General features: G+C 38.6%; 1 protein-coding gene across 2 annotated transcripts; it reads left to right on the top strand.

Moving 5' to 3' along the window:
* The first annotated feature begins 1598 nt into the window (after positions 1-1598).
* Positions 1599-17752, top strand: jakmip2 (janus kinase and microtubule interacting protein 2). 2 transcript variants are annotated; one of them, XM_008287980.1, is made up of 22 exons: positions 1599-1727; positions 2651-2905; positions 3034-3276; positions 4520-4729; positions 5421-5519; positions 5614-5760; positions 5852-5992; positions 6810-6866; positions 8633-8755; positions 8964-9092; positions 12151-12234; positions 12700-12762; positions 12937-13035; positions 15290-15391; positions 15571-15624; positions 15707-15772; positions 15861-15929; positions 16247-16324; positions 16621-16671; positions 17058-17210; positions 17300-17365; positions 17702-17752. In XM_008287980.1, the coding sequence occupies exons 1-22, from the start codon at positions 1599-1601 to the stop codon at positions 17750-17752; spliced, it is 2469 nt and encodes an 822-aa protein (XP_008286202.1). The 2 variants fall into 2 exon arrangements, with proteins under 2 accessions (XP_008286202.1, XP_008286203.1); XM_008287981.1 differs by lacking the exon at positions 12700-12762.
* The last annotated feature ends 343 nt before the right edge of the window (positions 17753-18095 follow it).

Raw genomic sequence — 18095 nt, 5'->3', positions numbered from 1 at the left:
ACTGTGAAATTCCTGAGATGAAAGTCTTCTATCTGACGTATATACTCACCATAGCCATTTTATGTTAAAGTAACTCTTCCATTCCTCCTTACTGCTTTGAGCAGACCACTTTGTATGTCCTGCTGTTATATCATATTTTAAGGCCGCTGCTGTGTGTAGCAGTAACAGTTGTGAAAGACACTGAATGGAGAATAAAATGAACAGATCCAGCAACCGTGTCAGAGTACTACACTTCCAGGAAGTGGTGTCACAGTGTTGTATTCTGCAAATTTGTTAATAGTGTTCTTTGGAATCTTATCTCCTACATCTTAGTCAGAAGCACATCATCTGTTCTTGGGATACAGAAGTCATTCAAGCATGTGTGTGAGGCTTCAGTGGTCAAATTTTAATTACATTGACAAAATTTTACAGTCTCGCATACAATATTATGCTCTTTATGAGGCACACTAAGCTAAAACGAAGTCTAACAGAGTCCTGCAATGCGTGCTACCTTTGTCAAGATTATCATGCACACTTTGGTTACCTGATCTAGAGAGATCCACTGATATGGTTATTGTGGAGGCTGTTGAGTTGTGTTGCATTATATACGACACACTTCAGTATAACACAACACAACTCAACACAAACAACAGACTCCGAAATAACCATAAAGTCGGATCAGCACCTCAATAAAACAATATTAACCACATTTGATTGCGCTACTTGAAATGCTTAATTACTTGGAAACTGGGTTTTCTTCTTTATAGCACAAAAAAAAAGTTTGTATCACACAGCCTGTGTATCAGACTTAATGTCAGCAGCCTCATGTGGACATCTCATATTCTTGTGTTAACTGGAAAAGTGTGACTGTTGTTGATAAGTTTATAATAAAAGAAGAGATATCTGTTATTAACAATTTTTGGGTGTACACGTGTACATGAAGTGCATGTGATGTCTGATCTTGGGATCCTAAATGACATTCATTAACAAATTCTGAGAAACCTAATGTGATATGAAAATATGGAACTTATTCTGGGAAATTAGGTTATGAAATCTGTGCTGACACATTCCACTCAGTTATTTTCCCTCCACGCATCCATTTATAGACACACACACACAAAAAAAGACTCCACCCTCAGTTTTTAGTCATTTTGGGATTTCCACTTGGGTCACCATTTTGGTCCAGATTGAAATTTGTCCAAAGGATGTTCAAAGGATGAACCTGATGACTTCACTAATTCCTTGACTTTTCCTGTTGTTACCCCACCATGTTTTCTCTTTGTGAATGAATTCCAATTAGCAAATGTTGATCTGTTGACTTGCCAAACTAAGGGGGTAAATAAAATACCTGCTAAACATCAGCATTGTCATTTTGAGCATGCTAACTTGGGATTTAAAACCAGCAACCTTCTTGTCCTTAGCCAGTTTTGGTAATCTTTCACTTCCTGCTCACATAACCACATGCATGTGTCTTGTCTTTGTTCCTTCTCCACCCCCAAGCCCTTGTTTCTATTAGGAGAATGAGGAAGAGGAGGAACTGGAAACCTTGGGAGCGCCTTGGAAAGTTTCTATGAAGTCTCAATGAAAGCATTGGAAGAGCCTCTCTAGTTTCTGACTCAATGGCTAAGAAAGGGCGTACGAAGGGCGAGAAGCCCGAAGCGCTCATCTCTGCCCTACAGGCAGCCAATGAAGATCTCAGGTCCAAGCTGACTGACATTCAGATAGAGCTACACCAAGAAAAATGCAAGGTGAAAGAAGTTTGTTCTGAACAAGACGTAAACTTGGTGGATTTTTAGATCCTAATGCTTTGGGAAAATAATCTGGCTTATTTTGTATCAAAAGCCACTTAAGTCCCTGAACCCCAAGCAGTTTTAAATTTGCTACTGTCACATTTTTTACTCACTGTGGGTTCATTTTATTTACTGTAATAAAAGGTCCTGCACCTCTATGGTAGAGAGAACTAAATAAAATAGAGTTATTTTGTAATAAATCATAAAAAAAAGAAAAAAACAAAGTCAAATTTCTATACTTATTTATTTTACAATTTTTTTTAAACCTGGAATTGAACCAGTAGTTTGCCAAGTGCCCACAGGTGTTACCAACATGTGGCTCTACATATTGTAGATATTTTACTACTTATTTTTTTTATTTTTGCATCCATACTCTTACTTCCATACTTGTATACTACTCTGTGTAAACACAGCCTGAAGTTCAACCCAGTTCAGCCAAAAAGTCTCAGAATGTTTGTCACTTGACTGTTTATTACTTAGTGGCACTGAGTGCAGAATTATTAGTTTTTACAGGAAATTATTGAAGCAAATGGTTTATTTTTGGTGGATTTTTAATTTAAACATTTAGAATAAAGTGATTTGTGATGAACTACTATGATTTAAATTGTGAGATCAGATCAAGGACCATGACAATGTTAAAATGTGGTTACTCTTCCTCTTTATATATATTCTGGGTCTGATAAATGGTTTAATTTGGGGATTTTTTATTAATGATAACATAAATCTGCTAATGGGTTTTGAGGTTGAGAGGGTTAACATAGCTCTCACTATCTTATCAAAAATATGAATTTGATAAGGGAATCCTTACAGCAACCAAAGCTACAAGAATGTCAGATGTTTAAAAACAATACCTGATGGCAGCATGTCGTTTCCCCTCAAAGGTGAGCAAGCTGGAGCGCGACAAGGTGCAGGAGGTGAAGCGGGTGCGAGAGCAGGAGCAGCACCGTCACACTGCCATGTTAACGGAGCAGCGGGCCAAGTGGCACGAGGAAAAGCAAAAAGAGCTCCAGGCTCTCAGGGAAAACCTGACACGGCAGCACGAGCAGGAGCTGGCCCGCCACGCCAAAATCAAAGACCAAGAGAACCAGAGGCTGAAAGCAGCGCTGAGCGCCATGCGAGACGGCAGCGGAGAGAAGGTGAGGGGAGTGAAGCAAGGGTTTGAGATGACAGATATTTGTGAAATTGATATATATTGGCATATGTTCTGTGGAAATGCTACCAAGTCACATCAGCGCCTTTCCTCTTTCTGCCATGACTCCTTCAGGTGCGCACAGCTCTTACCCTGGAAGCCAAGGAGGAGGCACGGCGCTTCTTTGACCAGGAGAGAGTGAAGCTCCTGCAGGAGATAGCAGAGCTGAAGAGCACCAAGAAGCAGACCGACGAGGCTCTCAGCAACATGATCCAAGCCGACAAGATGAAGGCTGGAGACCTGCGGGTGGAGCACCAGCAGCACCAGGAGCAGATCTCCAAGATTAAGTGGGACTGTGAGAGGGACATCCGCAGACTGGTGTGTACAGCCAACACTAATAAATACTTATTCACTTAAATATAATGTTCATGATATTAGTGAGTACTCATGGCATGGAGAATGTTTTCCTGTGACACAAACTCTTTGTGTTGCATGTGACTGGAGTCATAGAGAGAGAGTGTGCTGTGGAGAAACAGGAAAACCTGACAACAATGACGAATAATCATGCAAAATCTGGAGCCCAGCCTGATGTCTGTGGCGAAATGTGTGAAAACATAAAGATATAACTATCATGCTTTTAATCAATACAGTTAGAAATTAATCTACGAATTTCAGGGTCATCAGTCATTCCATTTAAAATAGTCCAAGTTTTAGAAGAATTTCCACTCGACCACCTCTGATTGCCTGAAATTTGTATTTTTTTAAAGATATTTTGGCTTGATGTATCGAATGCTTTCTGAGATATGCTTTTAAAATTTCTTTATTACCAATTGACCCACTTTAAGCATGTTGTTTATTGAAATTTGAAGCTGTTTGAACAACAATATCTCAGGAACTTTTCAAGATAAACGTCACTGATTTTTCTCATCATGGCATAGATTCAGAATATTAAATATCAAATAATCTGTGATTATCACTGAGGTGAAATGTGAATTTAAAAAAATTGAAGCTGTCATAAAAAGTCCCATGTTTGAAGTCACATTAACAAAAAAAATTAAAAATGAATAATTCAGATATTTTCTGAACTATGTGTAGTTTTATGGCACAATAACAATAAAAACAAACATTTTAAATAATGGTTAATATAAAGTACTTTGGTGACAAAAATGGAAATTTCTTGTCATAAGTGATGAAGCTGGTAGCCAAAAGTATTGGTGATTTCTTGATCCAAGCAAAAGTTCTGGAGGTAGAATTTTTTTTTGTAGTTGTGGCCCTATTTTTCATTTTTCGCACCCACTTTGTAGGCTGTCACTCTTTCATAGCTTCTGAGATATTGTCCTTAAAGTATTTTCTTCAATTCAAATTTTGCTGGAAGTAGGCAGATGGGCAATTCAAAAAAATATCTCAGAAAGTACTTCATATATCAATCTAAAACTTCACAGCTACTATTTTAAATGTCCGTAGTTTTAGATTAAAAAGCATGTCAGAGATGGAATATCCAACATGAATGACCTAAACAGGACATTTATGATTTTCAACGCACCTTCCTCCAACAAAATCAAGTGATGCCCTGTCAGCAAATTCTTAAAAATGTCATTATTTTCCTCTCCTTCACATACAGGTGGATGAAATCAAATCTAAAGACCGGACCATTTTTGCTCTGGAGAAGGAGCTAGAGTCCACGGCGGGTTTCTTACAGAAGCTGCAGCTTCAGAAGGACGCGCTGGATGAACAACTGTTCCTCGTCAAGGAGGCTGAGTGCGGCCTGGGAAGCCCGAAACGAGAGATTCCTGGCAGAGCTGGAGATGGCGCAGAGCATTGTGGCAGCCCAGTAAGTAGAGCAAATAGACAGCACGAGCTTAATGCTTTCCTCAGTCATTTCACGCATCGGTATCAAAATGTGGGCATTTTTCTCTTTTCCTGTCTCTTAATTCATGTTTTTACTTTCCGCTTTGAATACAACAGGTTTCTTGTTTTAGATAAGGACCCTACGCAAAGCTCAAAACTTGCCTGAATCACAAGACAGATGTTTAAACCTTAGCATGACTTTTCAATTCCCTGTAAACAGCTCACAGCAACAACATGATAATTCAGTTAAGGTTCAGTTACAGTTTACAGTTTGAGTCAGTTGAGTGTCATGATTACGTTTTGTCAGCTCGCTTGTTGAAGCCCTGTTAACGTAACAACGCGTGAAATTTTGAATTGATGTCTAAGCACATAAATGTGTTTTGACTCGCGCAGAAATAGTCGATCCAGTGTCTTTGTGTTTGATTTAATCTGCTTTTATTGTTAATGCATGATCCCTGCAAAATAATCGATGTTTCAAAGTAGCATTGAACTCTCAATTAGTTGTAACTAATAGAATTACTGAAGCAAACCTTTATAGTTTGCGCTGGAAAAGCATAACATTGCCATTAGAAAGTCCTCATCTCTCCCAGTGCTGCACTCCGATGATTTAGGGTGTAATTCTCCACATCTAGCCTGTGGATGGGTTTGTCAGATGATTTGTTTGTTTGTCTCAGGACCTGAGGAGAAACCAGAGACGCGTAGCTGAACTCAACTCAACCATACGCAAACTGGAGGACCGCAACTCGCTGCTGGTCGATGAGAGAAATGAATTGGTACGGCCAAATCATTTGATTCTACATGGAAAACAATCTCATCAATTTTCACCTTTTCATATATACCTGCCGCATATTCTGTTCTCACCACCAGCTGAAGCGAGTTCGAGAGTCGGAGAAACAGTGCAAGCCCCTGTTGGACAAGAACAAGCTGCTGACTAAGAGGAATGACGATTTGACCCAGACTATCCAGAAGCTGGAGGAGAAACTGAAGAGCCTGGCGAAGGAGAACCTTGAGATGGTCAGCACAAAGTTACATGTGCCTCATTCTTTATATACAGGCTGACATGGGGATCTCAGAGGACATTTCTCTCTTTGTGTTGTGTCTGCAGAAGGAGAGGATAAGCTCCCATCCTCCACTGAAGAAGCTGAAGTCACTGAATGACCTGGACCAAGCCCATGATGACCAGGAAATAGCCTTTCTCAAACTTCAAGTCCTGGAGCAACAGAGCATGATAGATGAACTGACAAGAGTATGTTATGTCATAGAGCGCATTTGTTCAGGTTCATTTTGATTTTCTCAGCGGTTTGTGTATACTCAAGACTGTGACAAGATCGCCAAGATTGCACCCTTTATCAGAGCTAGAACCTGTGATAAAAGATATGTCGTCAGCTTTTCCACTCTCTGCTGGTTCTTGAAATACTCAGCATGGCTTTTTAGTCGGTAAAAATAACAAAATCTAAGCTAACCCAATTTAAACTAATCTAATCGTCAAAACCAGTTTGTCCAAAATTCAATTGTTTATCAAAAATATGACATTTGCACTAACCAGATTCTGTGAGTTTTTAATTAGAATTTGTTCATGTATTGATGTTATTATTCATTCAGGTGCAGGACATTATGTTGTACTAAAAATTATTCCAAAAGCCGTACTGGTCAGACCACAAATCCAAGGCTCAAGATTAATGAGTGCATAATTACCACAAAACTGCTGACCAAGAGCACAAACTTGTACTTACTGACAAGGGAAATGATACCTAAACAAAAAAAAGATCCAGCATGATGGATAAAGCTTCATAGAATTAAGCAAATATAATAGTCTGCATTGACCAAAAGCCAGTATTTGTGAATCGTATGTTGTTATCTCGAGTTTAACTTTTTAGCGATGTTACCACTATCGTGATAATATGGTGAACTCATCAGCATCTGATGCGTAATGTCCTCAATGAACTGTGTAAAGAGTTTGTTGTTTAGTCATTAAGTGGTTGTGACAATAGTGTGCTTTGTTTTGTTTTTTTTGTTGTTGTTGTTTTTTGTAAAAATTTCTTTCGATTTGTCTGTTTTTCCAGGACCGAGAAAAACTACTGAGAAAGAAAAGGCATAAAAGAAGTTCGAGGCCAATAAAGGTTGGAAGAATTGAATATATAATTACGATTATTTATCCAAAAAGTGCACGTTGTTTAGAAAAGAGATAACAATGGTGTGTAAAAGAAAAGCTTTTGTGAAGATCCAAGACTATCGACATAGTCTTTCATTTGTTGTGACCTAGTAAGGACAAGATGCAGTTGCAAACATACACTTATGAAGAACATGTATAACTTGTCAGTCTTGAGTTTTGAGTGACTCCTACAGCACTTTATTTTGTGTGATTGAATTATTGAAACACGTACATCTTTGTCACAAAAGATTTGATGGATTTATTTTAGGTCTTCTTGAAATATGACAAAATCTGCTGGGTCAAAAATGGAACTGTTCCTTGCCCATTTTCACCTCAACTAGGCACTTTGGTAGCCGTCCACTTGCCTTTAGCAAGCCTCTGGTTATATGTTCGACCACTCCTCTTGACAGAGTGGATTCAGTTTAACTACATTTGTTGGGTTTCTGACACAGACGTGTTTCCTCGGTGCAGTTCACAGGTTTTTGATGGCATTTAACTCAGGACTTTGGGGAGACCAATCCAAAACATTCATTCTAGACTGATTTTTTTAGACTGATTTTGGTGTGGTTTGGATCTCTGTCTTGTTGGAACACCCAACTGCAGCCAAGACTCAACTTTCTGACTGATGATTTGAAATTTTCCTGAAGAATGTGGCAGTAATCCCCTGTCTTCATTATTCCATTTACTTGTTGTAAAACACCAGTTAAATTGATGGCAGTCCCAGACCATAATACTGCCACCACCATGCTTGACGGTAAATATGGTGTTCTCGGGGTCAAAGGCCTTACTCTCTCTCCTCCAAACATATATCTGGTTATTGTGACCAAGTAGCTCAACTTTTGTTTCATCTGACCACAGAACTTTTCTCCAGAAGGCCTTTTCTATGTCCATGTGATCAGCAGCAAACTTCAGTTGGGCGTTAAGGTGCCGCCTCTCAGCCCATGGAGACGTAAAACACACTTGACTGTGGACACTGGCACCTGTGTTCCAACAGTTTCTAATGCGTTGCAGATCTGCTTTGTAGTGATTTTGTTGACTCTTGACCATCCAGACCAGTTGTCTCTCAACAGCAGCTAATAGATTGTGTTTTCTTACTGATCGTGGCAGTGACACAACTGTGCCATGCTGACAAACAATGGTTTACACAGATGGTACTTGGGATCTGCTTTGAAATGCCTCCGAGTGACTTTCCTGACATGTTCAAGTCTGATTTCCTTTTTCAAATCGGTACTGAGCTCCTTAGACTTTCTTATCATAGCGTTTGTGGCTGAGTCCAACGAGTGTATCATATGAGCGTATCATGAGTGTATCTATTTAAATTGGCTAAAAGGAGTCAGCAGCTGTAGTCAGTTGGAATCACATATGAGAGGCTAAGAGGCCATACCACTAGGAACATTTGATTAACCCAACTTTCTACATCACCAAAACTGTTAATTTAAGTTGCTGTATTTATGTTTTTGACCCAGCAGAATTTGTCATGTTTCCACAAGACCTATAATAAATCCACAAAAGAACCAAAATGCATGGTAGTTTTTTGTGACAAAGATGCATATATTCTGTGACCGCATCATAGAAAGTTCAGAGTTATAGGAATCATTAGAAACCCAAGACTGCCATGATATGAATGGTCTTTAAAGGCGTATCTAAACTTTTGTTCACAACTGTACACTGATTGTTGGCACTTGTTATTAGAGGATGTTTGATACAGAAACCTTTCACCTTTTTTGTCTGCAGCGGCCCATCGTAGTTGACACCTTCTTTGGGTATGATGAAGAGTCTATGGACTCTGAGACGTCTTCAGTGGCTTCATTCCGAATGGACAGAACCCCTGCCACTCCTGATGAAGACCTTGATGAGGTGAGAACTTGTCTTATGTTTATCAAGTCACAACGAGAGTTCAGAAGTTTCGCAGGGACTATTTATTTTCATGTCAGTATCCTCTAATCTGTTTAACTCTCTAACTTCCAGTTTTATTATCAAATCCATTTTTTTTTTTGCAGCAGAAGTAGGATATTAACCCGGTGAAATCGCAATCTTTGATTCTTTGATCTTTGGTTGTGTTTAGGGTTTAGCAAATGAGGAATCGGAGCTACGTTTCCGTCAGCTGACCAGGGAATATCAGGCCTTACAGCGAGCCTATGCCCTGCTGCAGGAACAGAAAGGAGGCATACTGGATGCTGAGATGGAAGCCAAGGTACATACATGATGCTAAAAATACGCTTTAACCGGTGCTTCATTTTTGCATGTCTTCATGTCAAATGGTTGTCATAAGACTGTGGGAATTGAGTTACACAGAATTTGATTATATCTTAGTCTGATGCATTTATAATAACACATGATTTTGAAAACAGTTTTATTGTGTTATACAAGACTAGTATTAAAATAACTTCTATTTTTATTTATATTGCACCTTTGAAAATAGGGTTTGCAGATGACTTTGATAGGCAAGCTAAAACGAGAATACTTGGAGGACAATAATGTACCAGAAAGTAAAAAGACTAGAGTAGCAAACAGTGGAGAAATAGAGTTAAACATAGTAAAAGATGCAAAATACAAAATTCGAAAATAAATATACCGATTAACAACATCTGCTCAGACATCTCTGATTTGCCTAAAATTGTATTTATTTCATAGCATAAAATATGGACATTTATAAAAAAGATTTTTGAAATTTTAACTATATATATTTTAAATACTTTACAAAATAGCATTTTTAAACTACTTAAAGCATATTTTATTTTATGCATTCCGAATTTGAGGCTATGTTTGAACAACAATATCTAAACTATCTCAAACTATCAAAGACGTTTTCACTGTTATTTCTCGTCATACTGCTGATTCATCATCCATCTTTGAGCTTGCATTAACAAAAAAACTCCAAAAAAGCAGAGTTCATATACGTAGTGTTATGCCACAATAACAATAAAATCAAACAATAAAACTGATAATGCAGAAGTCAACTAGTGATATAACCATGTGTAGTTTTATGTCACAGTAATACACAACAAAACACGTAGCATGCTTTATAATATGACATAGTAACAAAAATAAAGAGAATGTTATTTTTATTTACCTTTTATAAATGAGCTGAGGGCTGTACTACGAAGTGAGATTAGTGGGTTAGCGTGTCACGAATGTGGCTCTCTTTTTACCTGCCTAGATCTCCATGGCAACTGATGCTGTGGAGCTAGATCTCCATGGTAACTGATGCTGTGGTGCTAACCTGGTCAGGAGCAGGTTATGGTCAGAGTTCCAGATTTAAATCGGCTGGAAGGAGCGTCTCCCTTTAACCAAATCATTTCCTGACGATTCTTGATGAGCGATACAGATTCTCAGCTGAGGGAATATGTTTTATCTGCAAACATGATGAACTGTACTGTAAATATCATTGAACAAGTTACAGTATCACACACTGTATATGTCACACTGCCATGGGAACCAGACATGTATTTAGTTAGATATGTTTTTATGTTTGGCTCTGATTTGCTGTCAAGTCCATTGAAACTGCTGGTACTACAGCTGATAGAACACAGATTAGAAAGTGGAATTAAAATTAAAGTGATTTCCTGCATTATGGGACAGTGTCAGACCTAAATGCACTTCAGGACAAGATTATGTTTAAATATATGAAGTTTAAAGTTTAATTTTAACGTGCAACTGTCAATTGATCAGTAAAATAAATACATTACGTACGCTTAACAGTTTTCTACCAGCATTTCTGTCTTGCACCATTTACATGAGCAGTACTTTTTACTGTGATAATTTTTTTAATATTCCTCATTGTTCTCTGTTATAACCTGTTGACTGAAGCAGCTGAACACGGTCATTTCACTTTGTGCCGAAGAGGAAACACATGACGCATTAAACGCCCCCTTTTATGTGAAGTTTGAAGCAGAAAGCCTGAGTTGGCAAAGAAAGTTGATAACCACCTTCATGATACCGTTATCTCTGACTGGGGCTTTCGGTTTTGTCGAGCCGACTTCCACGAAGCAAGTCCGACTATGTCAAACTTGCTTCTTAGTACAGCACTCTGGTATGATAAGATGCACCATAAAAACAAAAATATTGCTAGATAGCCTAAGTTTCAAAGTGGTTCACTTAGTAAAATTTTAAAAAATAATAATCTTACATCCAAACATAGTCTCAAATTTTGATATACAATGATTGAAATTTGTCCCCTGCCTTCGCCCTGAGTCAGCTGGGATAGGCTCCAGCCCCCCCGCGACCCTAGTGAGGATTAAGCGGTGTATAGATAATGGATGGATGATTGAAATTTGATGCACATGAGTGAATAATGGAATCAAAATCAGAATCCGTTTTATTGTCATTGAACAATGTATAATGACACTGCGCATGGGTCAGTATCGACAGTTTAAATATCCATAGTTAAAGACAATTTCAACCTTAATGTGATGTGATGTGATGGATTGCCTGTTAGAGCCAGTAAGAAGCCTATGGTGATTCATCTTATGTTGATTCTTTCATCTTTTGTTGATCAGGGGGAAATTTCACTTCTCTGATTATTGCAGAATGGAGGATATCAGAGCATGCTTGAGTACATTAGTCTATCCTCTGATGTAACTTTTGATTAGTGTTTGTCCATTGTGTGCTGAATGTGCCTTGTGATGGGTCGACATACGTCACAAAACTTTTCCCTGAGGGATATTATTGGAAAACCTAAATTGGACATTTATGGATCCATGAAAAGCCACATTCCGGTTAAGTCATTTGGTGTTATTCAGACTTCCTTCTTTTTGAATTCCTGGGGTTTTAAATGTCATGCTATTTTTCATGGTGATATGTCACACTATTTAGTAGCAAGGTTTAGTTAAGGTTCTGCTCGCTAGACATCTAAACAAAAGATGCTTATTAGTACAGTAGAGAAGTCAAAGTTAACTCATATTTGACAAATGCTCTCAAAATATTCCAAAATGACAATCTTTATTCAACAGTTTCGGTGAACAAAACATTATCCAAAGCCCTCAAGTAGATTAAGTTTATTGCTTTAAATGGAAAACAAAATGAAAAAGCTCACCAGGTGCCATCGTGACACAGTGTTGCACCATCACTTACATATGTCAGCCTGACTTGACATGGTAAGAAGTGTTGCCAGAGGTTATTTGGACAGCACTTGAAGTTGTAATTCCTCACTTTTCTTGAACACCAGTGCATTGATGTGACGAACAATAAAAAAAAAAAAGACAGGCAGGCATTCCAGAGACTAATGAATGTCTGTTTTGCACATGTTTCAGGCTCAAGAGCAGCTTCAAGCAGACGTTCTCAGGTATAAAGCCAAAATAGAGGACTTGGAGAAGGAACTAACCCTGAAGGGACAGGTAGGTAGGATGCATGAAAGAAGGCCCTCGTGAGTACGCGTGGTGGGACAGACAAAACTACAGCAACACCTGACAATAGTCCAAACAAAGAACTTGTATGATTGAGGGCGACTAAATATGATTTGTTAAGTACATGTGTGTAAAGTTGATTCACTGCTAAACAGATGGAATGAAGCCTGTAAGTGGGCAAGTGTTCAGTAACAATTTGGGCCCCAGTTAGTAAAAATAGACAATGAATTAATAAAAAGATAGCAAAGCAATATAATGTTAGTTGTGCCATTTTTTTTTAGGACTTTCCAATGTCAGCATCCTACTGTCCTCTCATCGCCGTACTAGTTGTTGTCCTGCCATTGCTGAATTTTGCATTTCTGTGTTGTGTTGCTTAACAGGGAGTAACAAAAATTTGTGTTTATTTTTCAAAAAATGTGTTTGATTTAAACTAGCAGCTGTTTTTCTCACCTACAGGACTCCAAATGGGTCGAGGAGAAGCAGCTGTTCCTACGAAGGAATCAGGAGTTACTAGAGAAGGTTGGTTTCAGCTTTGGTTTCTAAAAATCAAGGCAACTGCTGTTTTTAAATCTAAACATGTTGAGATTTAGGATTGAAGTGTTAATGTTTGATGGTTTCCAACTCTTACTGTATCAATAATATAAATGTAATATAAACATGAATGAAAACAGTGTCCGACTGATTGGTTTCCAGGTGGATAAGTTGGAGTCTGACAACAGTCGTCTGCAGCAGGAACTTCAAGACTCCAGAGACCAAAATGAACTGTTAGAGTTTAGGATACTGGAGCTTGAGGTGAGTCATGAAGAGTTCCCCAGCAAGCCTTTGGTACGGTAGCGTGATAAAGGTTCCCTGAGGTTAGCCTAAAGCTGCTGTGCTGAGTTAATAACATCTTCAAAGCTTTCAAATCTTGTAAGCAAAAGCCACAATTATGTCAGTTCACAAATTATGTTTACGAGTTAGGCAATGGATCCAGCATTTGTCTGATTGAGTTGCACAAAAAACACTTTCACTTTATGCATCATATCAATTCTATAATCTAATGTAATCTAATCTATTCTAAATTCTTTTTTTTTTTTAAATTGGATGTGCCATTGAAAATCAGATCTTGGACATTAACTGATTTCCTGGAAGTCTGTGCTTCTGGAGTTTTGCAGCTTTGTTAAACACAAATGCTGAGCTTTTGTTTTAAGTTTGAGGAAGTAAAATGCAGTGAAGGTAAAGAAACAATACAGCATGGCACTTTATTTACACTTTTAACCTTAAATTCCTAGCTATACTGAAGGACAGAAGGATTGCATTTTTTTTTAAAAAGATGAAGAGAGAAGAGGGTAAATACTGTGCAGTGACTCAACATGCTGCCAGATGCACTCACTCTTTGATTTTGCATACAAAGCACTCCTAAGCACAGTTTTCTGCTCTGTTAAAATCACTTGTGAAGTTAGTAATTAGGACAGACAGCCCACCAGTCCGTCCGACAGGCTAGTAACTAGCTGACAGTGGTCTCTGTGTTGTGGCTCTGCTGCAGTGCAGATACTGACGGCGGCTTGTGAGGGCCAAAACTGCCATCTAGTGAGCACAAAGGATATTATTCAGATGTGCTCAGGGAAGTGCTGATGTCACCTGTCGCCACGTCGTAGTGATTCAACCTAAATTTAAATTTAAATTTCCAAAACAGCATCTTTTATGCTCCTCCTGGACCGTCATTGTCATGTCATGAGTTTGCGACTCAGGGAAAACATCAGCAAAAATGCTGAGCAGCTCTGTCGTGGAAACTTTCTGGCAGAAATCTTATTTACATACCCAAGTGAGGTGAGATCGACAGTCCGAACAGGGAGGAGGTGATGGCGAATGAATGGCTCAAACACAGGACTTTCACCCAGGAGTCTGAAACTTAAAGTCAATATTGACTCCTAATTTTTAGACTCAGCTGACCTATGAGTTTTCAGTCCCAACAAGGCGGCTTAGACTTAGACATAGACTTAAATAAACTTTATTGATCCACAAGGGAAATTGTTTGATCACAGCAGCAACACAAAATAAATAATTGTATAAGAATATACAAAAATAAAAAAAGTGAAAAACCAAAATAGCAAGCAGGAAGAAAGAGAATACAATACAAAGATTTCTATATGTACAATTTGCTTTTTTTCTGCCTTTGCCAAGTAACAAAAGACAAAAACAATAATGCAATAAAACTGTAACTAAACTATTGTAATACTGCAAAAAAAAATATGAGTGGAGGAGTTATCTGATGCAGAGGGGTGAACTAAATGGCTTGATTGATTTTAAGCATCAAAACTAAAAATCACAGCTTTAAAACAGACACTTTCACAACATTAATCTAACGTCAAAAAAAAACATTAGCGCTCACAAAAAGACTTTAAAGGCAAACTTGTCCCATGTGCCTGTTTTTATGGTCTTCTTTTTGTTTTTTTCCCCACAGCCAGGATATCACAACAATGTGTTTAGTCAGTTGCTATGATGATCCTGCATCAACATTACACAAAGTGTTGAAGGAACAACACCAACGTGGCGATCTCAGATCATATGCGCGTTCACATGCTTCTTCAGATGACAGCGGCAGCAGACATCTGTCTGCAATGAACTTAAGAACAAAGTCGGCAGTTGCGTGGCCAAACAAGGCAGAGAAAATTCCTGACTGAAAGTCAAACATGCAGAAACACAGTGTACAATTGATGAATATGAAAAATAATCTTGAATTAAATTACCTACGCTTTAATGAAATTTGGTGTTCTCTGCTTTGTTAACTGCAGTGATAAACATTCAGGAGTTGAGTACAAAATGGCAAAACACATTAAGAAAAAGCACAGTCTTTTCTCTACCAAGCACAACCCAAACATAGCTTCCTTAGCTATAAAAATGACATTTGACTGTCTGAGATATAATGCTGTTATTTCTCAGACCATCATACCAATCAAAGGAAAAATACTGTTTCATACCACTCCAAAACTAATAGAGTCTAAAGAGACTCATGATCAGAGTTCAAGTCCTTTGAATGATAAAATGTGCCTTTCTGTTGTTGTAGGAGCGTGAGAGGAGGTCGCCTCCATTCAACCATCTGAGGATGCATCCCTTCTCAGAGGGAGTCAGTGCACTGCAGATCTACTGTATGAAGGAAGGGGTCAAGGTAAAGAAGAACTTCTCTACTTCAGAAGTATATATTCTAAAGTAAAGGAGGTTTCCCACTCTTCTTACATTTTCTCTTACAAACACAACAAACCAGTAGAAGTAAAAACCACATGTTAAAGTTAAATTACATTTATATCTGCATCCTCCTGATAGGATTTGTGTCTGTTTTCTTGACAGGACGTGTGCATACCAGATCTCATCAAGCTGCTAGATATCCTCGGAGATAACGGGGTAATTCATATGGAACTTTACGCATCATCATTTAGATCCCGAAACACTCAGATTGCTGACGCTTTGTTTTCCTTTTGCACAGAACTTAAGGAATGAGGAGCAAGTGGCCATAATTCAGGCTAGCACTGTTTTGTCACTAGCAGAAAAGGTAAGACTGGAAACCCTATTATGATTCATTTGATGGCAGAACATTTTGTGCTGTACGGTCTCACAGTTTGCTGCTTGTTGCCCTCTAGTGGATTCAACAGATTGAAGGGACCGAAGCAGCGCTGCACCAGAAGATGATGGACCTGGAGATAGAGATGGTGGGTTGTAATAATGCTAAACAGGAAAATTACACAGTGATTTTGATTTGTGATTCGATTCACAGAAATAAATTTGTTTAGGATTTAAAAGAACATAAAAAAGAATCCTGACAAAAAATGTTGTTAATCTAATGATGTCTAGCTGTAGTAGATAGAGATAGAGTCTTCATTGTGTGGGGTATAATATGCCTTACCAAAAGACTTACATTTTTGCACTGGTGTAAACTGAACGCCAAGTTACAGTTGAGCTGCAAATAAATGTACTTTTCACGTCTTTCCTCCCTAATCACTGTCCCCAACCGGCTTATTGTGTGCAGGAGATGTTCTGTAAACAGAAAGGATACCTAGAAGAAGAGCTGGACTACAGAAAACAGGCCCTGGACCAGGCCTACATGGTAAGTGTGTGTTTGCGTATCATGTCTACATCAGACTATGACGCCAAAATCTGTTTACTGTCCCAATTTGGGAACATTTTGTTTCATTTGAAGATCAATATTCAGTCTGCATGGTTGATCATTAACTGTATTTTTCATATTAAGACAAGGTTTTAGTATGAAGGTTAAACTCATTAAAATGTCAGGTTAAGCTCTAAGAGGCATTTAGTAGTTTGACGGAAAGGCAACACAAACTCCCCACAAGTATAGTAGTTTACATTCTATGTATGTTCATTCTATTTTTTTCCTCTCAACAGCAAATCCAGGAGTTGGAAGCAACCCTGTACAACGCCCTGCAGCAGGACAAGGTCTTCAATTTCACTATTAACTTCATTACAGTACAGCCTTGTTGTTCCGAAAACTAAATGATACCGAAACAAATTAGTTATTGCGTTGTACTTAAGATTAATTTAGAAAATGTCAAGGAATGCGTCACTAAACCTTCATTTTGAATGCCTACTTGTCATCATTCAGCTCCCACTAATGTGGAACATCTAAGCTGTCTGCATGGACTCTTAATTATAAATTTACATGTGTTCTTGCAAAAATTTTGTGGCGGTTCTAACCTTTCTCTGAATCTTATGATTCCATAAAACCTGATAAAAGAAGACTTCATATGAGAACAGTAAAGGTTTATCTTGGTTTATGATTCTTTGTTTGTCAGTATGTAAGTTTGTCTCCTCCCGTCTTCCAGGTGATAAAGTACGGCGAGCCTCTGGATGAGCTTCAGAGGGACGAGCTGCGAACGGCGGTGGAGAAGCTAAGGAGGCAGATGCTGAGGAAGAGTCGCGAGTACGACTGCCAGATCCTCCAGGAGAGGATGGAGCTGCTGCACCAGGCCCACCAGGTCTGTCAACGTCTGACTGACGTGCTTGACGATGCAAAGCTACCGTTTATGGCACTGAACTGGCCTTTTATTTCTCCCAATAATTGCAGAGAATTCGTGACCTTGAAGACAAGACAGAAATCCAGAGGAGGCAGATCAAAGACCTGGAGGAAAAGGTAGGAGATGTTTGACGCAGCAGCTCCAACATAAAATCCACAAATGCTACTAAGTTTATTAAAAATAAAGGATCTTTGCTGACAGACAATCACAGTGAAGGTGATTTTATCCACCTTGAATCAAATTTGAAGTGTTTAGAACAAATAGAACAACAATTTCACAACAATTATGCGACTGATATTTTGTAATAACGTTTCATAATTCCTAGTGTTTCACGTTTCCCTGTACAGTGAACCTCTGTTTCTGTCTCTGCTGTTACTAACATATCGCAAGTGTTCCTCTAATTCTCTCACTTTCTTTGTCCCTCCTTCATTTTTCTGTTTCTCTTTCTGCAGTTTCTGTTTCTATTCCTATTCTTTTCTCTTGCCTTTATCCTTTGGCCTTGAAGTCTTTGGCGTGTCCTGTAGCAGAGGTGAGTCCCTGTGGGCTTTCAACGTTCAAACCACCACCATCAACTCCTCTGGACCTTGGTCAAATATTCACCGGTTAAAGCAGAACCTGTACAGAGAGGGTTCTGGCTTTGTGTCGCAGCCAGAGAAAAACCTGAGAATGGTCAAGCTACACAGGCTAAATTGGCCTCAGTCAAGATGCATTTGTGTAGCATCACTCACCACTGGCTTCTGACCTTCAAAATAAAAGCAGGAAAACAATTATTAGGTTGCAAAATGAAAAATTGTGTCTTAGTTCAGCTGAGGATTCTCCAAATAGTAGAACAGAGTATTTACCGTC

This window comes from Stegastes partitus, unplaced genomic scaffold (genome assembly GCF_000690725.1).
Source record: "Stegastes partitus isolate 25-593 unplaced genomic scaffold, Stegastes_partitus-1.0.2 Scaffold534, whole genome shotgun sequence".
NCBI classification, from domain to species: Eukaryota; Metazoa; Chordata; class Actinopteri; family Pomacentridae; genus Stegastes; species Stegastes partitus.
The sequence above is the reverse complement of the archived record's forward strand: the minus strand, read 5'-3'. Positions and strand labels throughout refer to the sequence as shown.